This window comes from Lagenorhynchus albirostris, chromosome X, assembly GCF_949774975.1.
Source record: "Lagenorhynchus albirostris chromosome X, mLagAlb1.1, whole genome shotgun sequence".
Lineage (NCBI taxonomy): Eukaryota > Metazoa > Chordata > Mammalia > Artiodactyla > Delphinidae > Lagenorhynchus > Lagenorhynchus albirostris.
In genome coordinates this window covers 104,910,937-104,931,744 of record NC_083116.1, presented here as the reverse complement: position 1 = coordinate 104,931,744, position 20,808 = coordinate 104,910,937, and the positions used below count along the sequence as shown (strand labels likewise).

The 20,808-nt window shown below is 42.9% G+C and overlaps 1 protein-coding gene across 3 annotated transcripts in view; it reads right to left on the bottom strand.

Annotated features, from left to right (window-relative positions):
- DMD (dystrophin) overlaps positions 1-20,808 on the bottom strand; it is a 2,123,521-nt gene that overhangs the window by 138,200 nt on the left and 1,964,513 nt on the right. For 2 of the 3 annotated variants that reach the window (XM_060138436.1, XM_060138438.1), the window contains exons 1-2: positions 14,633-14,667; positions 8,857-8,918 (exon numbers count right to left, since the gene is read on the bottom strand). In XM_060138436.1, coding sequence (XP_059994419.1) covers positions 8,857-8,918; positions 14,633-14,652 — 82 coding nt within the window. In that variant the 5' untranslated portion in view covers positions 14,653-14,667. Of the gene's footprint in view, positions 1-8,856; positions 8,919-14,632; positions 14,668-20,808 lie in introns of those variants that run through there. The other variant, XM_060138437.1, reaches the window with a different exon arrangement.

Genomic DNA, 20,808 nt, shown 5'->3' with positions numbered 1-20,808 from the left:
TTCCTGTATTGTGGTGGTCCTGTTACTTTGGCCTCCGAAGTAATTGCCAAGGAGGCCTATGAAACGGGAAAGAATACAGATCCCTCCTTTGCCCGAACCTGACTCAACTGGCAAAATATGAAATCCATAAGTAACATCTTTCAGGTGTTCTTGTTTGGTGTAAGTTAAGTTAATTACCCTCTCCCAAGGTCACCTGATTTGAGTTTACATTTATACTTTCAAAAATTAAATGTTCTAGAACAGTGCTACTCAAAGTACAGTTTTCCACACACACAGAAACTAGGAATGTGTTAAGCAACTTCTGTAGCAACTTGACATCGCCGTGACATCCAAATGCGTAATCAGTGGGTCCATTTCACGGAACAAGGTACAGACTAGGTCAAGTGCGGCTGAACCTGTGCGGTGAGTTATGTGTGATGTGAGAGTACACTAGTCAGTTTCGATAAGGCCACCCCAAAGTCCGTGACATACTGGATGTTTTAAAAACAACTGTCCTTCACCAGTTGGAGAAGCTCTAAAACCGACAGCCTTTTTATAGAACTAGAAAGCAAAATATAAAATGAAGCACTTTCCACCAAAATTAATGCTTGATAAAAAATATGTATGTAAACATATAAATATATGTGCATGCAGGTATGTGTGCATACAAACGCAAACTCATATATAACGTATGTCCTAGTTACATAAGCTTCAATTTACGAGGGGGCCCAAAGACTTCCCTGAAGTTGTGCAAGGGATCAAGACTTTGTGGAATGGCAAATTCTGAAACATTCTCACAGAATAACACCAATTCATAAATAAGCTAATGACTCATCCACTGTGTCGTAAGAGACTCTTTCAGAATTATTTTTAGGTCACTTTATTACTACTGTAGAGAGTATGGACTTCAAAAACTCACTATCTATTTTATGTGAGTGTTCCAACTGTTCTAAATCTCTTTCCAGCAAAACTGCAGCTCCCAAGAGACGTACAGAGGTAATCAGACTTGTGTGCTTAAAAAAGAAATATTGGAAATGTCTGAAAAAGAGCAGACACGTCTTTAGACGCCTTTACTTCGTGTGCAAAAATTGTCTTCTGCAGACCCAGCTACATAAAATTGTACACATCCAGCACTTTTCTCACAGCTGCAGGTGTAACCTAACGCTCCTCTTATTTAGATCAAGTAAACTACCAAAAATGGCAGCTCTTCTCACTTGGAAACCAGTCTAAGTCTGAAAGAGAATCCTTTTGAGTTTCCTTCTGAAATAAGCTTTGCAAGATGCAATTCAGAAACATCTATTTATTTATGTTCTTCAATTAGAAGCTTTAAATCAAGTTATTTGAACAAGAAAAATATGATTAAAAAATATCCCGTTAAAACACCATAAATTTTGATTCGAAGATTACATTTCTCTTTTACAAATGGGGACAATCAATCGATGCTAACTGAAGTGAAAAGAACAGATTATTTTTCTTTTCTCTTTTATAAGCAGGATAGACATAAAGGAAGAACATTTATAACAGCTTTAACGTCTTATGCCTTCTGTTTTGCAAATCTGAGTAAATCTCCTGTGTTAACTTTGTCAGCTAGGGAATAAAGAATGTCATTTGAGATTCCATAGCTTAATTATGCTGATAAAGCAGTTTTATAAATCATGCTACGAGTAATGGATGTTCCTCTGAGAAGAGCAAGCTAGGAGCCATAAAATGTGTGCTCTGGACTTGGTTCCTTATCTTCTACCCATATGTCAGCGTGAATAAGTCAAAGCAAGTCTTGCGCCTCAGCCTGCTCAAGTCCAAACGGAAAGGAGGAGGAAACAGTTGCCCCATCCACTCATATGATAGGATAATTTTCTAAATCAAAAACAGGAGCCTATGGCTTCCCTGGTGGCGCAGTGGTTGAGAGTCCGCCTGCCGATGCAGGGGACACGGGTTCGTGCCCCGGTCCGGGAAGATCCCACATGCCGCGCGGAGCAGCTGGGCCCGTGAGCCATGGCCGCTGGGCCTGCGCGTCCGGAGCCTGTGCTCCGCAACGGGAGAGGCCACAACAGTGAGAGGCCTGCGTACCGCAAAACAAAAACAAAAACAAAAACAGGAATCTACTCAAACGGATGGCAGGACAGAAGATCTGAAAATGACAGAAAATTCAGGTCATATGCCACCCATATACCTAATTTACAGCTGTGTAAAGATTAAATACGGTTACTTCTGAAAGCTCTCTGCACACCGTGAAGTACTACAGAAATGAAAGCACAAAAATGACTCACTCAATGATCTTATTATTCCTATCTTCCAGGCTGGTGGGGACAAAGGGAAACTGGGGTGTGGGGCACAGCATTCATGAGGCCAAGCCAAACCCATCAGAAGTTAAACTAAAACCAGACACTTAGAGATGGAAGGTTGCTGCCCGACCTGATAAGCCAGAAACCTGAGACTGCGGGGAAAGCAAGGGTCCAGCTTACGGTCACACCCAAGCTGGGATCTGAACTGAGGTATTCTTTCCAGTTCAAGGCCCTATGGTAGTAGAAAATCCAGAGGCAGAAGTTTTAATACTTGGCAATACTTAAAGAACTAGAGATAAGAGAAGGAATATGCTAAACATCGAGTCCCGTGGTTGAGAACAGTTGAGTTTACAAAATATGCTGAGAAAAGCATTAGGACATGCTCCCCACGCAGAAGGAATTCAGAGTCATTCAGAGTCCCGCAGTTCCTAATCGGTAGAGCATCCTCAGGAGGGAATACTTAATGGAATGTAGAAAGCCTATGAAAAGAGGGAGAGAATAAGCTAACTTATCTCCCTTCCTCTTGGCAAACTGAGGAAAGAGGTACAGGATTTGTATGGCAGTGTTTCCAACTCTATCTGAGCAGCTGCAATTATTTATTAATAACAATACCGATGTATCCTGAAGAAGCTCTTAGCCTCTTGACTTGACTGATGGTCCTCTCAACTAGGACTGCTTAAGAATCACACCAGCCTCAGACCCATCAGACCCTAGAGCTGAGCCCTCATTTGAACATTCTGAAGCTCTTCTCAGGCAACAGACACGAGGCTTGGGGCCACGTGCTGACAGACTGCCTTCAAAACACAAGGGTTTTTAAGACCACTTTTCCTAAGAATTCCTAAAACATTTATAAGTCTATTTTTGAAAGCTTAGAGAGTCTGCATCATTTGGGTAAGCATCATGGAGAGTGGGCTCCAGAATTTGGGCAACAGCTAAGAGGGGCTAGATCCTTCTGGAGAATGCCAGACTCGCAGGAAAAGAGGGGAACCAACACCCCTAGAGAAAAAAAAGCTGGTGGTGAAAGGGCTTCAAAGAAGGAAAAGGAAATTGGGATAAGAAATGTCAGATCCGCCAGCACATCTAGATTTTAGTAAACGGTTTGAAATGAAATCAGTTCACCTTCTGAAGCTTAATGATTTTCTCTTCACCTTAGCCTATTTTTTTTAACCTATGTCTCCTCTGCAAACTGCTATTCCTGCACTGTACTGCTCGTATCCCTCGTGCGAACACCCCATACCGCAGGGGAGAAAGAAGCCAGGGAGGGGACCACATAAAGATTTTATTGTATTTATAATTAATGTATTCACAATAAGAGAGACTAAGAGATACTTTTTAAAAGTATTTTTAAGCAGCACATATTATATGTGTGTGGGGGGGAATGGGTTTTTTTTTTAATGTTAAAATTTCAGTGATGAACTTAAGAACCTAGACGTAGATTGTGAGAAAATGAGAGGCTTTTTATCATATAACGGCACTCCATATAAATCAATGTTATATTCGTATTTCGAAATAAATTCCAGAGCACATTACTACCTAACATCTACTGATTTTTAAAATGCCTTTTGGAGCCTTAAAGAGCTTTATGTTTTAAATCACCAAGATAAGCGTCTGGAACAACAGTCTTGCCATTCCATTTGTAAAGATGCTAACAGAAATCTGAAATTCACCTCATGAATGGAACGTATGATTGCTTCTAAGAAATCAGGAAGAATATGCCTTCGCAACAGCAAATAGATGGCCCAGCAGGTATATTTCCAGAGAGCCTCCCTACTTGATATCAGCCTGTCTCACTCGGCCTGTAAGACAGGGATGGGCGGCAGGATCTTCTCCCTGTTGCTTGTTTGCCAAGAATGTGCATTTTAAAAAATAGGAATGATTAAACTTTTAGAAATCCATTTGTCTGCAGAATCAGCCAAAGGTACTTCTTGGAAATTATGAGCACAGCAAGTTTTGGAAACAACCTACCCCACCTCTTCCCAAAGCAAGAGAAAAACAAAATTCTTCAACACTTTGGTCCAATACCCTCATTCTAAGGATAAGGATAAGGCCACGTAAAAAAAGATATGGGAGGGCTTCCCTGGTGGCACAGTGGTTGAGAGTCCACCTGCCGACGCAGGGGATATGGGTTCGAGCCCCAGTCCGGGAAGATCCCACATGCCGCGGAGCGGCTGGGCCCGTGAGCCATGGCCGCTGAGCCTGCGCGTCCGGAGCCTGTGCTCCGCAACGGGAGAGGCCACGACAGTGAGAGGCCCGTGTACCGCAAAAAAAAAAAAAAAAAAAAAAGATACGGGAAATTTTTTAATATACCACTCACCCCACCACATTGGGGGTAGTCAGAGAAAAATGCTGAAAGAAAACTCTTTTCGAGTTGTTCTTATTGATTTCTTCTCTGTGCAAACAAGACAGTGCTTTTGCCAAACGGTTAATGTTGCGTAAACAATTTTCTGGAGACCTTCCAATGCTCCAATTCCTAATGACTGTCAGGTCATGTCTGTAAATGTTTAAATTATTTCTTTACTATGCCTTGTTTTGTGTTTGTGTGGGAGCCCAACAATTTTTTCCTTCATAACTTGGAATTTTTTGAGTGGGTACACAGCCTCATTTCATGGGGAAAACACAATATTTTTAACGTTTGATGAAAGCTCACTCAAAAAGCCATTTTAGATCTGTTGAGAATAACCTGAAATGAGTTCTTTTACATTTTTTAAATAAAAAATTCAGTGGTAAAGAAGACAAGGCTAACTTTTTTAAAGTCAGCTTTCTGTGAATGGACATATTTAGAGACTAGCGACGCATGAGATGATCTCCTTGTGTTCAAATCTACCTGATAAAGTTTATGGGAATCAGGACTTAAGCATACATTTTTATATGCATACGTATGCGTGATGTACATATGCGTGTGTGTGTGGCTACTGCTGCTTTTCTGTCACAGGTTCTCATTGGTTGATGAATGAGAGCTGTAGGGACACTAAGGAATGGGATGGGGGCACTGACGAAGAAACTTCTTTTGCTAAGTATCTAATTGTAAATAATACAAACTCATTGTAGAATGTCAGGAAAGGAAGAAAGAAAATCACCTAGAATTCTACTAAGTAGAGATATCTAAGATTAACATTTCGAGTAATACCATAGCCTTCCATCAGTTAACACTCAAGTCCTACTTTTTCAGTCCTTACCAAATGACTCTGGCTTATAATACTGTGGTGTTTGGACCAAGGGTCGGGGGCGGATCACGTGAACGCGTTTGGGGGCAAGGCAGAAAACAGAGTGTGCTAAATAGGCTGGCTGGGGGTTTTGGCAAATTAGAGAATGGAAATCCCCTCAGAGGTGGGCATACTTAGGAATGTGTAACATTTCTTGCCTGCTGTGAGCCACGGTAGCTTCTACAGTAGAGTTCTGCCTGGAGTTGGCGGTATGGTGGGGATTAGCAACTTCTTGATATTTTCAACATGTCACCACAGACAAGAGGTTCAGCTTCCATTAGGAGAGGGCCCGAGGTATGGTCTAACACTGTGACCACACCAGACCAGTTTTGCTTTCATGATACCTCTCACGAACTAAGTGTAGTTGAAGGCTTCCAACCATCTCATCCAGTTCAAAATAGCAGCTTGGACCTAAAGGGATAGCTCGCGAGGAAAAGCATATGCCAATGTATAAAGATAAAGAAATTAAAGGCTTCTTTTCAGTATGTTATGCTTATATTTCAACTGCGAAACACTGTAATTTGGGAGTGGGAAGGGCACTAGCGGTACTTAATCTCGTAGGTTATCTCAGGGATGTAGACACACAACAAACTACTAAATCAATCATTCCACGTGTGCCTCGCAAGGGGAAAGGAAGCGTGTCCACTGTCCAGGAATCCACCATACTATTTCTAGAAATGTAATGGTTTGTTCCAGAAATACCATTCAAATAACTGTCTATCCATAGGTAAAACTGTCAATCTGTACCTATTTGTAGCAGGTGCGTGGTGATCTACACGGACATACTTTGCTACATTAATAATATCAATGAGGTAAGTGCAAACACTAACAGAAGATCTGGGGTAGATCCCAGTGTAGAGCCATACATATGGCTGTGTATCCCTGACAAAGGGTTTCTCTGCGCCTGACTTCACCGCCCTGTGAAAGAAGGCTGTTGATGACATCTACCAGGCACGATGGTTGCTCACATACGTTTCCACGTGCAGCACACACAGCACACTCTCAATAAATGGAAGATGTAATGTAATGTGTCACTATTTGAATAAAAGTTAGCCCAAGTAATATGTGATTGTAATGAAAATATTGGAAATATAAGTTTTGAAAGCTGAAAATCAAATGTCAACACCCGGTTCATTTCCAAGATGTTTGTTGCCAGGATAACAAAAACCAAAATTTCAAAGTTGGGGCGGGGGGAGCGGCTGGTGGTGGTGGAATTGACCACATATTTATGATGGCAGCATTTTAATCTATATAACTGATCTCAATTAAGTTGATTTCATCAAAGAAAAAGTCTGTTAACAAATGAGCTCTAAATTTCCCTGCAACTGTAAAATTCCATTATCTTCCAAAGTCGGGTGATTTGCCCAAGGTTACAAATCATGCCAGATTACCAGCTTTGAGTTTACCACCGCGTTCGACCTACTGAGAAAACTTTAGAAATATGACGATAAAAAGCATATTTAACTCCTACTGAAGGCGCAAACACCTCTTCATTGAGAGTTCATAATTAGCTTTTTATCAACCATGTTTGTGATTTCTCATTACAGAGTAATTAAAAGTAAGCTGGTAGAGAATACAATGCAATGAAATGGAAAGATGGCCATGGTACATTACCTTTAGGTGAATAAAAGCTGATTATAAAACAGAACGACCCAACTTTGGTAAAAATGTATGTATAGAAAGAAATTTTTGAGGATACCTACTAGATTGTTAAACATTAGTTAACTAAGAGGTGGGTTATAGATGACTTCTTTTTTGTTAGCTCGTCTATATTGTTTAACTTTAAAAAATATGAACAAGTACTGATTCTATAATAATTATAATTTTCAAATAAAAGTAAATTAAAATATTAGAACTAGAGATCACTGTGATTAGAGTAGAAAAAAATTGTAAGTAGGCTGAGCCTACGTAAACCAGAGGTTATAAGCAGGAGGCCCAGTTTCAACGAGCTCTTTATTGGAAGATTTCTAGTTTGTCTTGAAAAATCCAAAGTCTTGAGAGCACTGGGCTAGGACGACCAGCTCCTCCAGCACAGCCACTGCCCACTTCAGATGAAGTCTCATTCTGCCACTTGCCAAAATATAAGCATTCAAGCTTTCCACCCGTGGTCTAAACAGTGCAGCATAAAAGCCAGAAACATTGTGCAGGGGCTGAAAATGTAGCACTTGAAGATGAGCTGATCCTGATTTTCCTTAAGTTTTTAAAAGGGAGTGTGTGTACATACGTGCCTGTACACACACACACGCTCTTACTGCTAGACTGAGCTGACATAATATTACTTGAAATGTATTGGTATCTCTGGCTAGTAGCATTATAAGTGACTTTTCTTTTTCACGCTTTGTATTTTTTCAGATTTCTAGAAGGCACTTCTATCATTTATAATAATGTTGTGTTAGTTTCAGGTGTACAGCAAAGTGATTCGGTTATACATATACATGTATTTATTCTTGTTCAAATTCTTTTCCCATTTAGGCTATTACAGAATACTGCGCAGCGCTCCCTGTGCTGTACAGTAGGTCCTTGCTGGAAAGAGTTCAGGGGAAAATCTGGGGGGGCGAATATCTCCTACTCCATGCCTTAATGTCTCTATAGCTGCAATTCATTAACCAATGGGAACCTATGAGACAAAGGCAGCAGCAGCTACACACAGATACATGGACACACACACACATCCAAAATTTATGTTTGAGCACCCTGACTCCCATGGGCTTTGTCACATAACTTAAAACCCAAAGAGTTTTCACCTTACGCATTTCAGTCTGTAAATATGTCCGTTCTCAAAAAGGGACTTAAAAAATGTTTAGTAGTAGAGACAGCATGACGATTTTTTAACTAAAACAACAACAACTAGTTACAATGTGAGGTAATTCATTTCAGGTTATTCCCGAGGGATGGAAAACGGTATAGAGTGGACTTTCATCGAGCATGCATGTTGATGACCGGACAGGCTTAGGAATTAGGATCACTGGAGTGACTGCGGAAAATTCCTTTACACGGCATTCGTAACTTGGCAAAAGTGCCTTCTTGGTTTCACAAGGAAGAAATCAATAAGAACAACCTGAAACCCTTCTCTTTCTTTGGGGGGAAAGCATAGCCGTCAATTACAAGTATTTTTTCCATCCTTTTAGGGAAAAAAGAAAACTAGCAAGACCTTTTGGCCCTCTCAGATATACTGAATTTTCGGGAATCAGTGCAATCCTAAAACTTATTTTTAAGCAACCTCGGAAAAAAAGAAAGCTGACTGTCAATTCTGAATAGAAAGGTGTCGCTGTTTTCACCCCTTAAACAATCTAGTGATGTATTTAGACAACAAATGGCTTGCGCGCTACCAACTACTTTATCCTACGAGTCATTTGTCATTTCATCTGGAGGAAACATGGCCATGTCCTTACCTAAAGACTGGTAGAGTTCTGTCATTTTGGGATGGTCCCAGCAAGTTGTTTGGGTCTCGTGGCTAAAACATAAAATACAAAGAGAGACTTTAGAATTTAGAATGAGTAGTAGAGAAAAGGAGACAAGAAAAAGAAAAAGGCACGGTATGCCTTTGGCTCATTTGGCTTCATTACTTGACAGGCCTTCCATCTTGCAGTGACGAATGTTTATTTTACAAGGAGAGAGACCCCAACCTTTGCTCTCAACAGGAAAAGCAATATGATCATTATTTGGTAACCAGCATTTGTTTCTTTTTTGTACCCCCAAGTCGGCTGCACTTCTGTTATAAGAAAGTGACCTTGTTAGGTACTCAATAATCAAAAATCAGGATTTCTTCAGCCGTCCAATTCAGAACATACAGAAAAGACACTGACGAGTGTTATTCAACTCTGTCAAAGAGATACTGATATTAGTTTAATAAACAAATCGCCTCAGTTCTCATTTGCTTTCACCGTCCCTGACACTTTTCCATTACTTTCTTCTCCGTATCCAGATCTCGTCTCTATGATGACTGTGTTTCACTTCGGCTTAAGGTCCATCCATTGCCTGACTCATAGATTGTATCTTCCCTCTTCCCATTACTTTTAGAATGTCCTTTTAACTCGGCACTCTATATACCACCGCACCTTTTCCTATGTTTACGTGGGCCTGAATGAAGCATTCACAGTTCTCTTCCATTTCTTGGAGTTTAGCTAAGTGTGTTTGCTGGCTATCAGCTCCTGCCACAGAAAGAACAAAACACCTTTGTTCCGCATTCGATTCCGTGAATAAACCTGGGAGAGATAACTACATATACTTTTCCTTACTTTGGCCCATCTACATAAATCACCATAGCATCGTGTTTCCAGTTTGCGGGGATTACTTGACTGGGCTTTATGCAGTAAAACGCAGCCCTGAACCATATTTCAGTACTCATAAGCAGAGCCTATTCATCATCTTTGAGGGAAAGGTGGGAGTGGAGAGAGGAGAACTAGCTTAACTGTGGACACTTCAAGGGGAGCAGAAAGCACAGCGGCTGCACACAGAAAGAGGAGCTCAGGGAGGCCAACAATGTCAAGTGTAGGTGTTAAATCTTAGGACTGGATTCTGGTTCTGTGGCCTACTAGCTGTGAAATTTGGGGCCAGCCCGCTTACCTGGGAGCATTAAAGGACAAGCTGATATAGGACGAGCTGATATAGACTGATACCTTCTGGCGCTCAATATGTGGTCATTTCTGTTACTATGTGGCCCCCAAATTACTGCCCACTAAAAGCAAAGCTTTCATTAGTTGATTATAATATAGATGAGGATCCAACTGTGGTTAGGTCAGCCACACCTAAGACCCTTCATAGAGGGCAAAAGTAACACTCGATGTGTATTACCTCTGTTTTCAAGAAAATAAGCAAGAGAGAGAAACATTTATTGTGGTTTGATAAACAGAACACAGTCACAAATGACAAAAAACATGTGGAAATTCCCCAAAGTGTGCAACTTCAGACACCATCCCTCTGATATTTACATTCAGCGATTGAATGGTGAAGGCTAGGGAAAGAAGTTGACAAGACAGTGTTCATTGGGGAAGGGCTGTTTCAGTCTCTTCCAAACCTGTTTGTTTCTGTCTGACTTTTCCACAGAGACAATTTGTGGCTGAGGAGTAAGTCAGTCGAGGGAATGTACCAGAGTAGAATCCAAATCTTACAGAGCAAGACAAGCAAAAGATACAGTCCATGCTTTAGGGGGTTTCTGAAAGCCCCATGTCCACACTGGCTTATGATGTGGAGAAGGGGTGGGAAGGACTGGTACTTTATATGCACAGCACAAGGAGGCTGCAGCATGCAGCTTCATGGAGAAAGTGTTGCTTATTCTCGGATGTTTTTTTAGCTCCGAAAGAGACTGTGTATGTACCAATTCCATACACAAGTGTCCAGCAAGGAAAGGTTACCTTCTATTGAGACCACCCTGCATTTAGACCTCTGCCATTTCCAAAGGCCATCATATGTGAGCACCAGGGAGGGAGGGAGGGAGGGAGAAAAGGGGGAAAGCACATGTGTCCACATGTACAGGCTCTTATTACACACACTACGTAATAATAACATCCCATCTCTACCACATGTGGGAGGACTGTAGCATCTTCAATCAATGGGCAGAAAAACGTCTGTCTGAGCTGACAAACCTAACCTGACAGAGACAGAGAGAACCAGTCTGAAAAGCCACCATCTGTAATGGACTTCAAATCGGAGGAACACGGGCAAGAAATAACGTGCACCAAACGCAATTCCAAAAGAAAAGAGAAACTTGCCTACGAGTGACAGGACAATCCCACATAGACTGAACGGGAGCTTCATGTAGCTCCCTCCCTCCAGAGAAGATTTCATGACTGTTGCTATACCTACACTTCCACCTTTTTAAGGAATTTATTCCAGTGGTTAAAAATTACGAAAGGGATTTTAGAAATTATTATTTAATCCATCTGTCCGTAGCTAAATTGAAATGTCCTTTACTGGAGGAAGGAAGAAATTCTTAGCCCCTACTTCTGCGCTCCATTCATGTGCTAACACATACCAGTTAGTCCTTTCTAGGTACTCATTCTTTCTCCCAATTAGTTGTGATTCTGGGGTATGTGAATAACCGAGATAAATGAACTCAAACAAATCCAAAAGCTAATCTTCTTTTACCTTCCTCCCCTCCAACACGAAAGCCTTTTATTTTTAAGCAATGCAAAGTAACTAGAAAACCAGATTTATATTTCACCTTTGCCGAGTTAGTTTCACTTCCATTACAACCCGGCAGTAAGTGAAAGAAGTGAGCACAAGTGGAAAGAAAAGAATAAAGGGTGTGACTAATCCTCCAAACTAGAAAAATTATCTTTTAATCACTGAATGCTAAAAACAATTGGCAACATAGCTGAAATGACTCTAGCTTTGGGGGTAACTACATGATGAACCAAATAGTCACTTCACTGTATCTGGGTATTTTCAATCTGTGATGAATCCAAAGCCCTGGTGGGACATTATTTAACCTCCGAAACAGATAGGAAAGATGAGTATGAACAGGATGAAATGGTAAACACGAATCTGCATAAGTCCTATCTATAGTCTACCTTACAGAACAAACCAACTTTTGGTCTGTGATCAATACAGGTTTTACAGCTGTATTTCTGACTCTGTGCCTATCTTCAAAAACAGGAGAGGATTCTCAGTAGCTCCACGAGAAGCACTTCAGGTTCACCTGGAATACACAGACAATATAGAAAAATATGCTGTGCTGGGGAGCTGGTGGTGGAAGGGTGGGTGGTACTGTTTTTCTGGTTACTGTCTCTTTTCTGCACTTCACTTTTCACATCGGAAATGCACTGCCCATATAACATGTGCAACCAGAATGGCAATTCCAGACCCTGTTCACAAGTTAATGGTTACATCTTTGTTCAGTCTTCCTGAAAACAATGATGTTCAACATAGATCAAAATTCTACATATGCATTAACACAGAAATTAACACAGCCTCATAAATAATCCTTAAAACGCCCTTTCAATCTTTTAAAAAATGTTATTGATTTTGGCCCTGATTCAGGTTCCAAAACCTGGCATCAGATATGCCTCTCTGAACAGCCTTCAAACTCTGATTTCCCCTTTTTTAAAAAAAAATGTGTACAAGCTACAATAATCTCTTTCCCTTTTTATTTTCAGCCGTGATAAGAACCAGAAACAAATTAAAACACAAGATCACTGGATGTGACAAAAGACCCCGGCAACACCTACTTGTCAATAATAAGAAATTAAAGCATTACTCCACTGAGCACAGAGCTGACCTCATTTCCTACCACACAATTTAAATTTTCTCTCACCTTCTTTAGTTTCAAGTAGTGTGCAAGGTTATTCTAACCACCTCAGAGCTGTTCCTGCTGTCAGTGCTGGAATATCAGACTTATTGGAACTGCTTCTTTAGTTTCTTTAAAAACAAATATTAAACACTTATAAAAAGTAACAAATTTCTACTGCTCTCCCCGGGAAAATGGCAGTTGCCTAATTAAAATAAGATTTCTTCTGCCACCACTGTTATTTGGTACTGAAAATATTCCAAACAGTCGCCTGTAAAAAAAAATATCTTTCTACTACTTCCCAGGGAGGAAACTAATCGCTACGCAGCGATATAAAAAGGTAACATTCTCTTGCGATTTGTAGAGGATTAGAGTTTGGCTTCATATATAATCTGGAGCCCATTGATCCACACACACAAAATCATTTCCCTTTAATCTGGGGATCAGACTCTCTTTCTAGAGAAACCTTGGCATTTGCATGGTGAATGCTGAACTTGGCTTGCATGGCTGGAATACTGGCAGGGTGGGAAGGGGAAATATATTTAAAAGTTTCTGCTGTTGTGGGTAGGGGGTGGGGGGTGTCGGTCTAAGCATCAGAAATCCTATTCTAGTCCCCATTTCTTGTTACCTGGAATTGTTAACATTTTACTCTGTTTGGCTCAAGGCAGGGCAAAGATGATTGCCTCGGTGACTGTTCCAGCTGTTACTAGTCCTCCGTAATGTTTGCTTTTCAGGGCTTAACTCCCACCCACCCTCAACTTTGGCCAAAGCAATTTCACTTCAGGGTCGTGTCCAATCCAAGATCAAACAATGAGGACTGAAACCAATTCTACGGTGATCAAGGGTCAGAAACCTTTCATATACCCATGTTGTTTCATTCGCTCCTCTGCTTCTCCAAGAGCAACCGTATCCTCCAAGGAGGGGATTTGGGACAAGGAAATAAAACAGCTAGGCAAAAAAGGAAGGGTGATGCGGGGGTGACAAGGAGAGGAGACAGGGGTAAAGAAGCAGAGAGACTAAGAGGAGCTTGTTGGCCACAAATGTTTATTTCACTTAAAAACTTTGGTTCGTCACTTAAACTGGATGAATTTTTTTCATGTTAAAGTATTTTATAATTAATAATATGTCTCCCTCAGGCAACTAAACCCCTTCAATTCAAGCTTCAAACTTAACTCCAAATTTAACGGAGATAAACAGTGTCCTTCCCTTTTCAGTGCCATGATCGGATCGGGAATGACAAACTTTGCTTAAAGACAAGCACAAACACCTGGAGAAAAGCGAGAGAAGGACACCCATTAATGACTCCACACTCAACCCCAGAGGGCAAAGGAAAAAAAAAGACCCTCAATCCTCTATGTCAAATCCTTGACTTCTGGGCTTTAATTGCTTTTCCTTTCTCTCCCGATCTCTGCAAGTTTTGGGGCATGGGACGAACACAGTAGAAAATGCAACGAGGGAAATGTCAGTTGGAATCCTCGGAAGAAATCAGGCAGAAAGTTGACCTTTTGGCACTTGCAGCGCAATGGAAGGTAGAACCTGGCGCGCCCCTTCCTTCTGCGAGGTCGGGCGACGATTTAGGAACAGCCTGCCTGGCTCACGTCCACAGAGACAGCCCGGAAAGGAGCCAAAAGCTCCCGCGGCCCCAATCCCCGCGTGGGGAACGCTCTGTCCCCTCCCGGTACGGCGAGACATCAGCCTTTTCTCTCCGAGCCCGCTCCAAAGCCGGGGGAAGCGTCTCCCGGCAAGCCAGGCGCTGGGGGGAAGCCCCGGGGGCGCACCTGCTGCGGCGCCGCGAGGACCCGCGGGGGAGGTGCCCCTGCGCCCGGACGCCGGGGGTCCAGCCGCCGCGCGGTTCCAAGTTTTGGCCGCCTCGGCTCGCACCCTGCTCGCGCCACAAGTGCACTGATTGCGGCGACCCGAGGGCGCCGCGTTGCACTTACCCTTTGAGCTGTTCCCTCATGGCTGCAAGGGCTCCGCGGCCGGGGGAGGGAGCGAGCGGAGGAGTGAGCTTCCCAGAGCCGCCGGGCTCCCTGAAAGTCGAGCGCCGCCGCCGCCGCCGCCGCCGCCGCCGCCGCCGCCGCCGCCGCCGCCGCCCAGGCTCGCAGCTGAAAGCACTGCGGAGGAGCCAGCGCGGGTTAGCGGGCGGGAGGGCGGGAGGGCGGGGCGCGCGGGAGGGGGCGCTGCGGGCAGACGGGGCGGGGCTGGGCCGGGCTCCGCCCCCACCTAGCGCCCTGGGAACCCGGACTCCCCGAGACCCGGCAGTCGGGGCTTTCAACAAGGAAAGGAAAGAGAAAAGAAAAGAAAGAAAGACGGAGGAGATTTAAGGTAGTGCCGGGAACCTGGAAGCCTCACACCGCCCTGCCAGCACCCCCTTAAAACCTCCAGCAAGACTACTTGTTGCCTAAATAAATGACCTAGGTGCAAATGACCTCATCGCAGATAATTAAGTGTGTGGGTCAAAAGTTTTCTTTTTAGAGAATGAAAGAAAAAAAATTCACAAGCATAATTCTTCCCTTCCCGCCGCGCCCCCCCCCCAATTGAAGATTAAATTGGTGGAGATGTAAGGACATGACATTCAGGTTCTGCTCATCCTGGGCTAAATGGGCTTTTAAGGAAGCATTTGTCTGTGTGTTTGTGATATAGCAGTGGTTCTCATCGTGTAGTCCTGGGACCAGCAGTAGCAGCATCGCCTGGGAACTTCTTAGAAATGAAAATTCCCCAGGGCCCCAGCCCAGAGAGAGCTACTGAATCAGAAACTTCAAGCACACTGAAGTTTGAGAACCAGTGGTATAGAGTCTTTAAATAAAAACCACCACCAACGGTGTGGCACCGTGTGGTCTTTTAGTATTCTTCAGAGAAACCTAAAAGGAAACCATTTCCAATGGAACGTTCCATTGGAAAAGTTACAGGGCCTGGTAGTTCAAATATTTCTAATAGTAGAGTTTGCAATATGACGACACAGATTAAGTATGCAAAATCCTTACAGGCTTGGAAATATTCTGAAGAGAAGAAAGCCTTCATTAGCACAAAAATTTTTCTCAGCCTTCACATAATATCTTCCATTAGAGTCCAAAGGGTATTTTCAGATAAACTCCCTTAGTGGTTTCATTGTCCCCTTTTGTCCATTTATTTTGTTGCCTGCTTTTTCTTTTTATCTTCTTTTAACCATTTCCTTTTCACTCTCTGTTCTGGTTGATTTGTTCTACTTCAGTTTACAGTTTAAAAAGTGTTCCCCTTTATCTTTTTAAATATCCTCTTTTTTTTTTTCCTCAACATTTCCCCCGGCCCCGGAGAATGTTCGAGCTGAAAGGGCTCTAGACATCAATCTCCCTTTACCGTCTGCTACAGCGCGACAAAAGAGGCAAAAATAAAGTGCAGGAACCAAAGGGAAAGGGAGTGCCAAGTTTCTTCATTACCCTTGACAAACCAAATACAAATGTAAATGTTATCACGGAAGACACGTGCATGCAGATCTGATTGGTGTTGCTATTTTAAAGCAAATAGGGCACTTCTGGCATTCTGCCTGCTAAACTGAGCCCTTACTGCTATCTTTTAGTCATTTTGAGCCAGTGAGTTGTGGATGCGGCTGCTCTTAAGGTCTGGGGGGCAGAGGGGGGGCACGCTAGGACTGTCTTTGGGTGAGGCTGTCCCTTGGTCTTACTGGAGATTCTACATCTGCCCCTATCTTTGACTGGGGGAGAAGGGTTAGTGTTCTGTGATAAGGAAGTGGTGGCCTTTGCAGTTAATCAGTGACATAATAATCTCTGTGTCATTCAGTGACGTAATCTCTGTGTCAACGTATCAAGCACATCCCTTAAATATTGTTTATGTCTATTCCAATGAAAAGACACAAACCTCCCAGCATGGGCATTTGTAAATATTAGAAATCAATCAACTAAAGGTTTGTAACACCTATGTGATAGGATACATTGTCTTTCTGGTTTTTTTTCTGTCTGTTTGTTGTACACTTTTAAATTACTTGCTCAAGCTTCAGGAGTTCTGATGTTTCTCTAGAATATAAATGCTCAAATCTATTTTCTCAGTGTCCAGCTAGAAAACTAGTCGGAACAATTCATTGAAAAAAATGGAAAATGAGAAATCACTATTCAATTTTTTTTCTTAAATTTGACAGATGGCAATCCTCCAAAATATCTTTAAGTTCTTTTGTAGACTGGAGTTATAGGCACTTGAAGGCTTGTTCCCAAATCTTGATGTTGTTTTAGAAATTAAATACAGAAAGTATTATTAAGAAATGACATGGGCAGGACTTCCCTGGTGGGGCAGTGGTTAAGAATCCGCCTGCCAATGCAGGGGACACCGGTTCGAGCCCTGGTCCAGGAAGATTCCGCATGCCGTGGAGCAACTAAGCCCATGGGCCACAACTACTGAGCCTACGCTCTAGAGCCCATGAGCCACAGCCACCGAGCCTGCGTGCCACAACTACTGAAGCCCATGCGCCTAGAGCCTGTGTTCCGCAACAAGAGAAGCCACCACAATGAAGCCCGTGCACTGCAATGAAGAGCAGCCCCCGCTTGCCGCAACTAGAGAAAGCCCGCATGTAGCAATGACGACCCAACACAGCCAAAAAAGTAAAAAAATAAATTAAAAAAAACAAAAAGTAATGACATGTGCCTCACTGCGACTGCTTTGTTGTTAATATCAGTTAGATTATGAATATTGTTTTATTAGGGAAAGATATTAAGAAAAGAACATAATTTATATATTATATTATAATATATAATATATTCACATTATATAATATCATATATGAATTATAGTGATGCCATGTATGATAATACATTAATTGCCTACTTGTAGTAGCTCTCCTCTTCCTCCTTATTATTATTATTTTGATGTAAACCACAGATATGAAAGCAGCATAAAAAAACTTAAGTTGAAATCCTGCTTTTAAAACCTACCACGAGCTACTTGTCCTCAATATCATGGCTAGAATGTGGCAGTGCAAGGATTGGAACTAGGGAGTCTGGCTTCAAGGCCCGTGCTGTTAGCCACTCTGTCATGCTGCCATCCAGAGAAGTGGCTTCTTTTACTCTGGGGGAAGATCTGTATTTTTCTTGTGTGCTCGTAAGTGATCTCACTGCTGGCTGACAGCAGAGAAGAGTCAATTTGCTAGAAACAGAGGTAAGGAAGGAATGAGATAAGATGAGGTCTAGGAAGGCAACCTAGTAAATTTTTCCAAACTCCAGTTTTTGAACCACTTAAATGTTGTAGGTACTTAGAAAAATGAGGACCTCTCTGACCTAAGGGACTGTGCTGGGGATTTTCCCATTCTTCCTTCCAGCTCTATTCTCTGCCCTTTTGCACTCTGCTCTGTGGCCCACGATGTTGGACCTCTGTGGATGGCATCAATCGGGCTCTCTTGCCCACTGGCTTCCTTTCACTTTCAGCCAATGGGAGGTAATGATGAAAGGCCTGTAGCGGGAGATGAAAGGGCAGGAGGAGAGAGATGCTGGGGTATTTATTCCCCAAGCTCCCTCCTGTTGGTCTTGAGCCTGGCAGTGGCCGAGTTTCTTTACCCCCGGCCACGAGTCTTGTGGGACAGTCATTTCCATAGCAACAGCTTGCTCCAGGTTCCTTAAACCGTTCCCTCCCCTTGCCCTTGTTATTTCTCCTACATGGCTCGGATTTCAGTAAACAGCCTTTTTCATCACACTCTCTTCAAGGACCACTTTTGAACGTACCACTTCTCCCAGGACCCAGACCAAACAGGGACCCACCCAGTCAAAGCCACCCTCTGGGGCACTTGATCGGCTGCTGAGTAGGGACCACTGATGGAAGAGAAAGTTAACTCCACCTGTTGGAGCTAAAAAGGAGATTAGGCTCACTCACTGGAGAGCTATTTCTAGAAGCCTCCTCTGTAGGCCCCAAAGGAGTTTCTGGCCCACTGGGGGTAATGGCAAATCAATAATTATGAACGGTGATAACAGCAGGAGTGAAGGTAAACAGGCATGAAACAGCTTATTCTTTCTAAGAGCTTCAGTGCTCTCCTTGATCTTTGAGAGAGAATGTCCAGACAGAGATTAGGGAGGCGGACAAATTCAGAAGGACCTGGTGTGATGATCCAGAGCTTGACCTGTATCCTGAAAGGTACGGGTGAGCTTTTTAAAGAAGGAGTTTAAGCGTCAGTGTGGCTCTGTCAGATTTGCCTTTCAGAAAAATCACTTGGGCAATGGTGTGGGGCTGGATCAGTAGAGTTTGCAATAAGGATACCAGATACAGGGTGACTGCGGTGTGATGGGGATCTGAACAATGGCAGTGGGAGAGAGACTGGGGAAAAAATACAATAATGTTAAAACTACAGGAGTCTTGACTGATTGGAGGTAAGAATGAACGAGAGGGAAGACCTAGGGCAATGGTCCTCAAGCCTGGCCACCACTGGAATCACCTGGGGAGCGTTAAATAAATTCGGATGCCTGGGTTTCACCACCCTGAGATTTCAATTTAACTGGCCTTGGGCACTGGGATTCTTAAGGCTCCCCAGGTGATTCTAAAAGGCAGCCAAGGTTAAGGATTACTGTTGTAGGCTGACTCTCAAGATTGGATGAGTAATACTCACCAAGCCAGGACTTTCAGGAGGAGGGGACGGGTTTAGGCAGACGAGGGTCAGGGAGAGATGATCAATTCAGTCTTGAGCCTGCTGACTTGGAGGTGGCAGTGTGATGTGAAAGGCAGCTGGACATCTGAGTCTGCAACTCACAGGGAAGATGTCTGGATTGGAGCTATCAATTTGAACTGTCAGTATTTGTAGGGTGTGGGTTCGGATGGGCCCATTTAGTGGACGGTGTGAAGGGTCAAGGACGGAGGCCAGGCTGCTCCCATCTTCCACAAACCCATCCTTTTCCTTTTAGGCTGCTCGCGGTTTCAATGTTAGCCTGATTTTACCAGGGTAAAATGAGGAGCAGAAAGGGAAAGGAAAAGACAGGGAATGGTCTGCAGTGAGCACTTGCCTGGGGATGGCCCTGAGGGACTTCACCACCGCCCTAGGGTCCAGCTCCCCTCTAGCTCCAAGAGTCTCTATCTGAACTGCTTTTCGTTCTGTAACTAATCTTAAGTATAACCTGCATCATTTTATAAAAATCCATTTGGAATATAGGTATTGCTTCAATTAAGCATAGCACATAGTTTATGGCAAAGTTTCAACATTTGGGTATCCAGTAAACGCATAAGGATTCCATGTTTCTCTTTGCATAGTACAAGTATTAGCCATGAACAGTGAATCAGATGTCTCACAAATGCGTACAGTGATGGCGAGTCATTGTCAGGACAGATACCATGGTGTACTAATTAAAGTATGTATAACAATCCCTTTAGGTCAATCTGAAAGCAGCATCTTCTGGATATAAGCATATCCAGTCAGTTCGCATTAACTAGTAAATGAAGAGGCCTCTACGTTCAGACACAGAGCACTTCACACACACACAAAAGCCTATTCTTCCATCTAAACCAGAGATTTCACCAAACACGTTCCAGGTAAAGTCAAGCTGGGCTTCACTCTCACACAGTATTCTTCTAATAAGATTTTTCAAAACTTCACGGAGCCACCTATATCAAGGCGAACATCTGAAAAGATGTGAAGTTTAGCATCTTCACTAAAATAAAGCCACACTTCTTTAACCTCACAGGCCCGGCGGTTGCTCCGCGTTACCTATTAGCCCTGCCAGCTACAGTGCTGGACCCCGGGTATACGGAGCACACCACCTCCCGCTAAACACGGATATTGGTTACGGTGGTTCAAGCAGATCTGACTACCGCATTCGTGGTCCACCTTAACAACGGCTCAAAGCTGTAACTATTGGTCCGCCTTTCCCAAATGGTGGTGCCAAATAACAGGAATTTCAAAACTAGGCAGAAATTCTGACACTCTGCATAATGTGCCTTCCTCTCCAGCTACAAATAAGGCTTTGTATTCCATTAGACTCACAGCAGGTGAAAACCCCAATTAGCGAATTCATTCTGGGGCCTCTTTCTACCTTCCTCCCACACACCACAGTTAAAAAAAAAAAAAAAAAAAAAAAAAAAAAAAAAAAAAGGTAGTCTCAGCCTTTTCTCAAATCACAAGTAAATTAACCCTTGGATCTGCCCAATCAAGCCATGT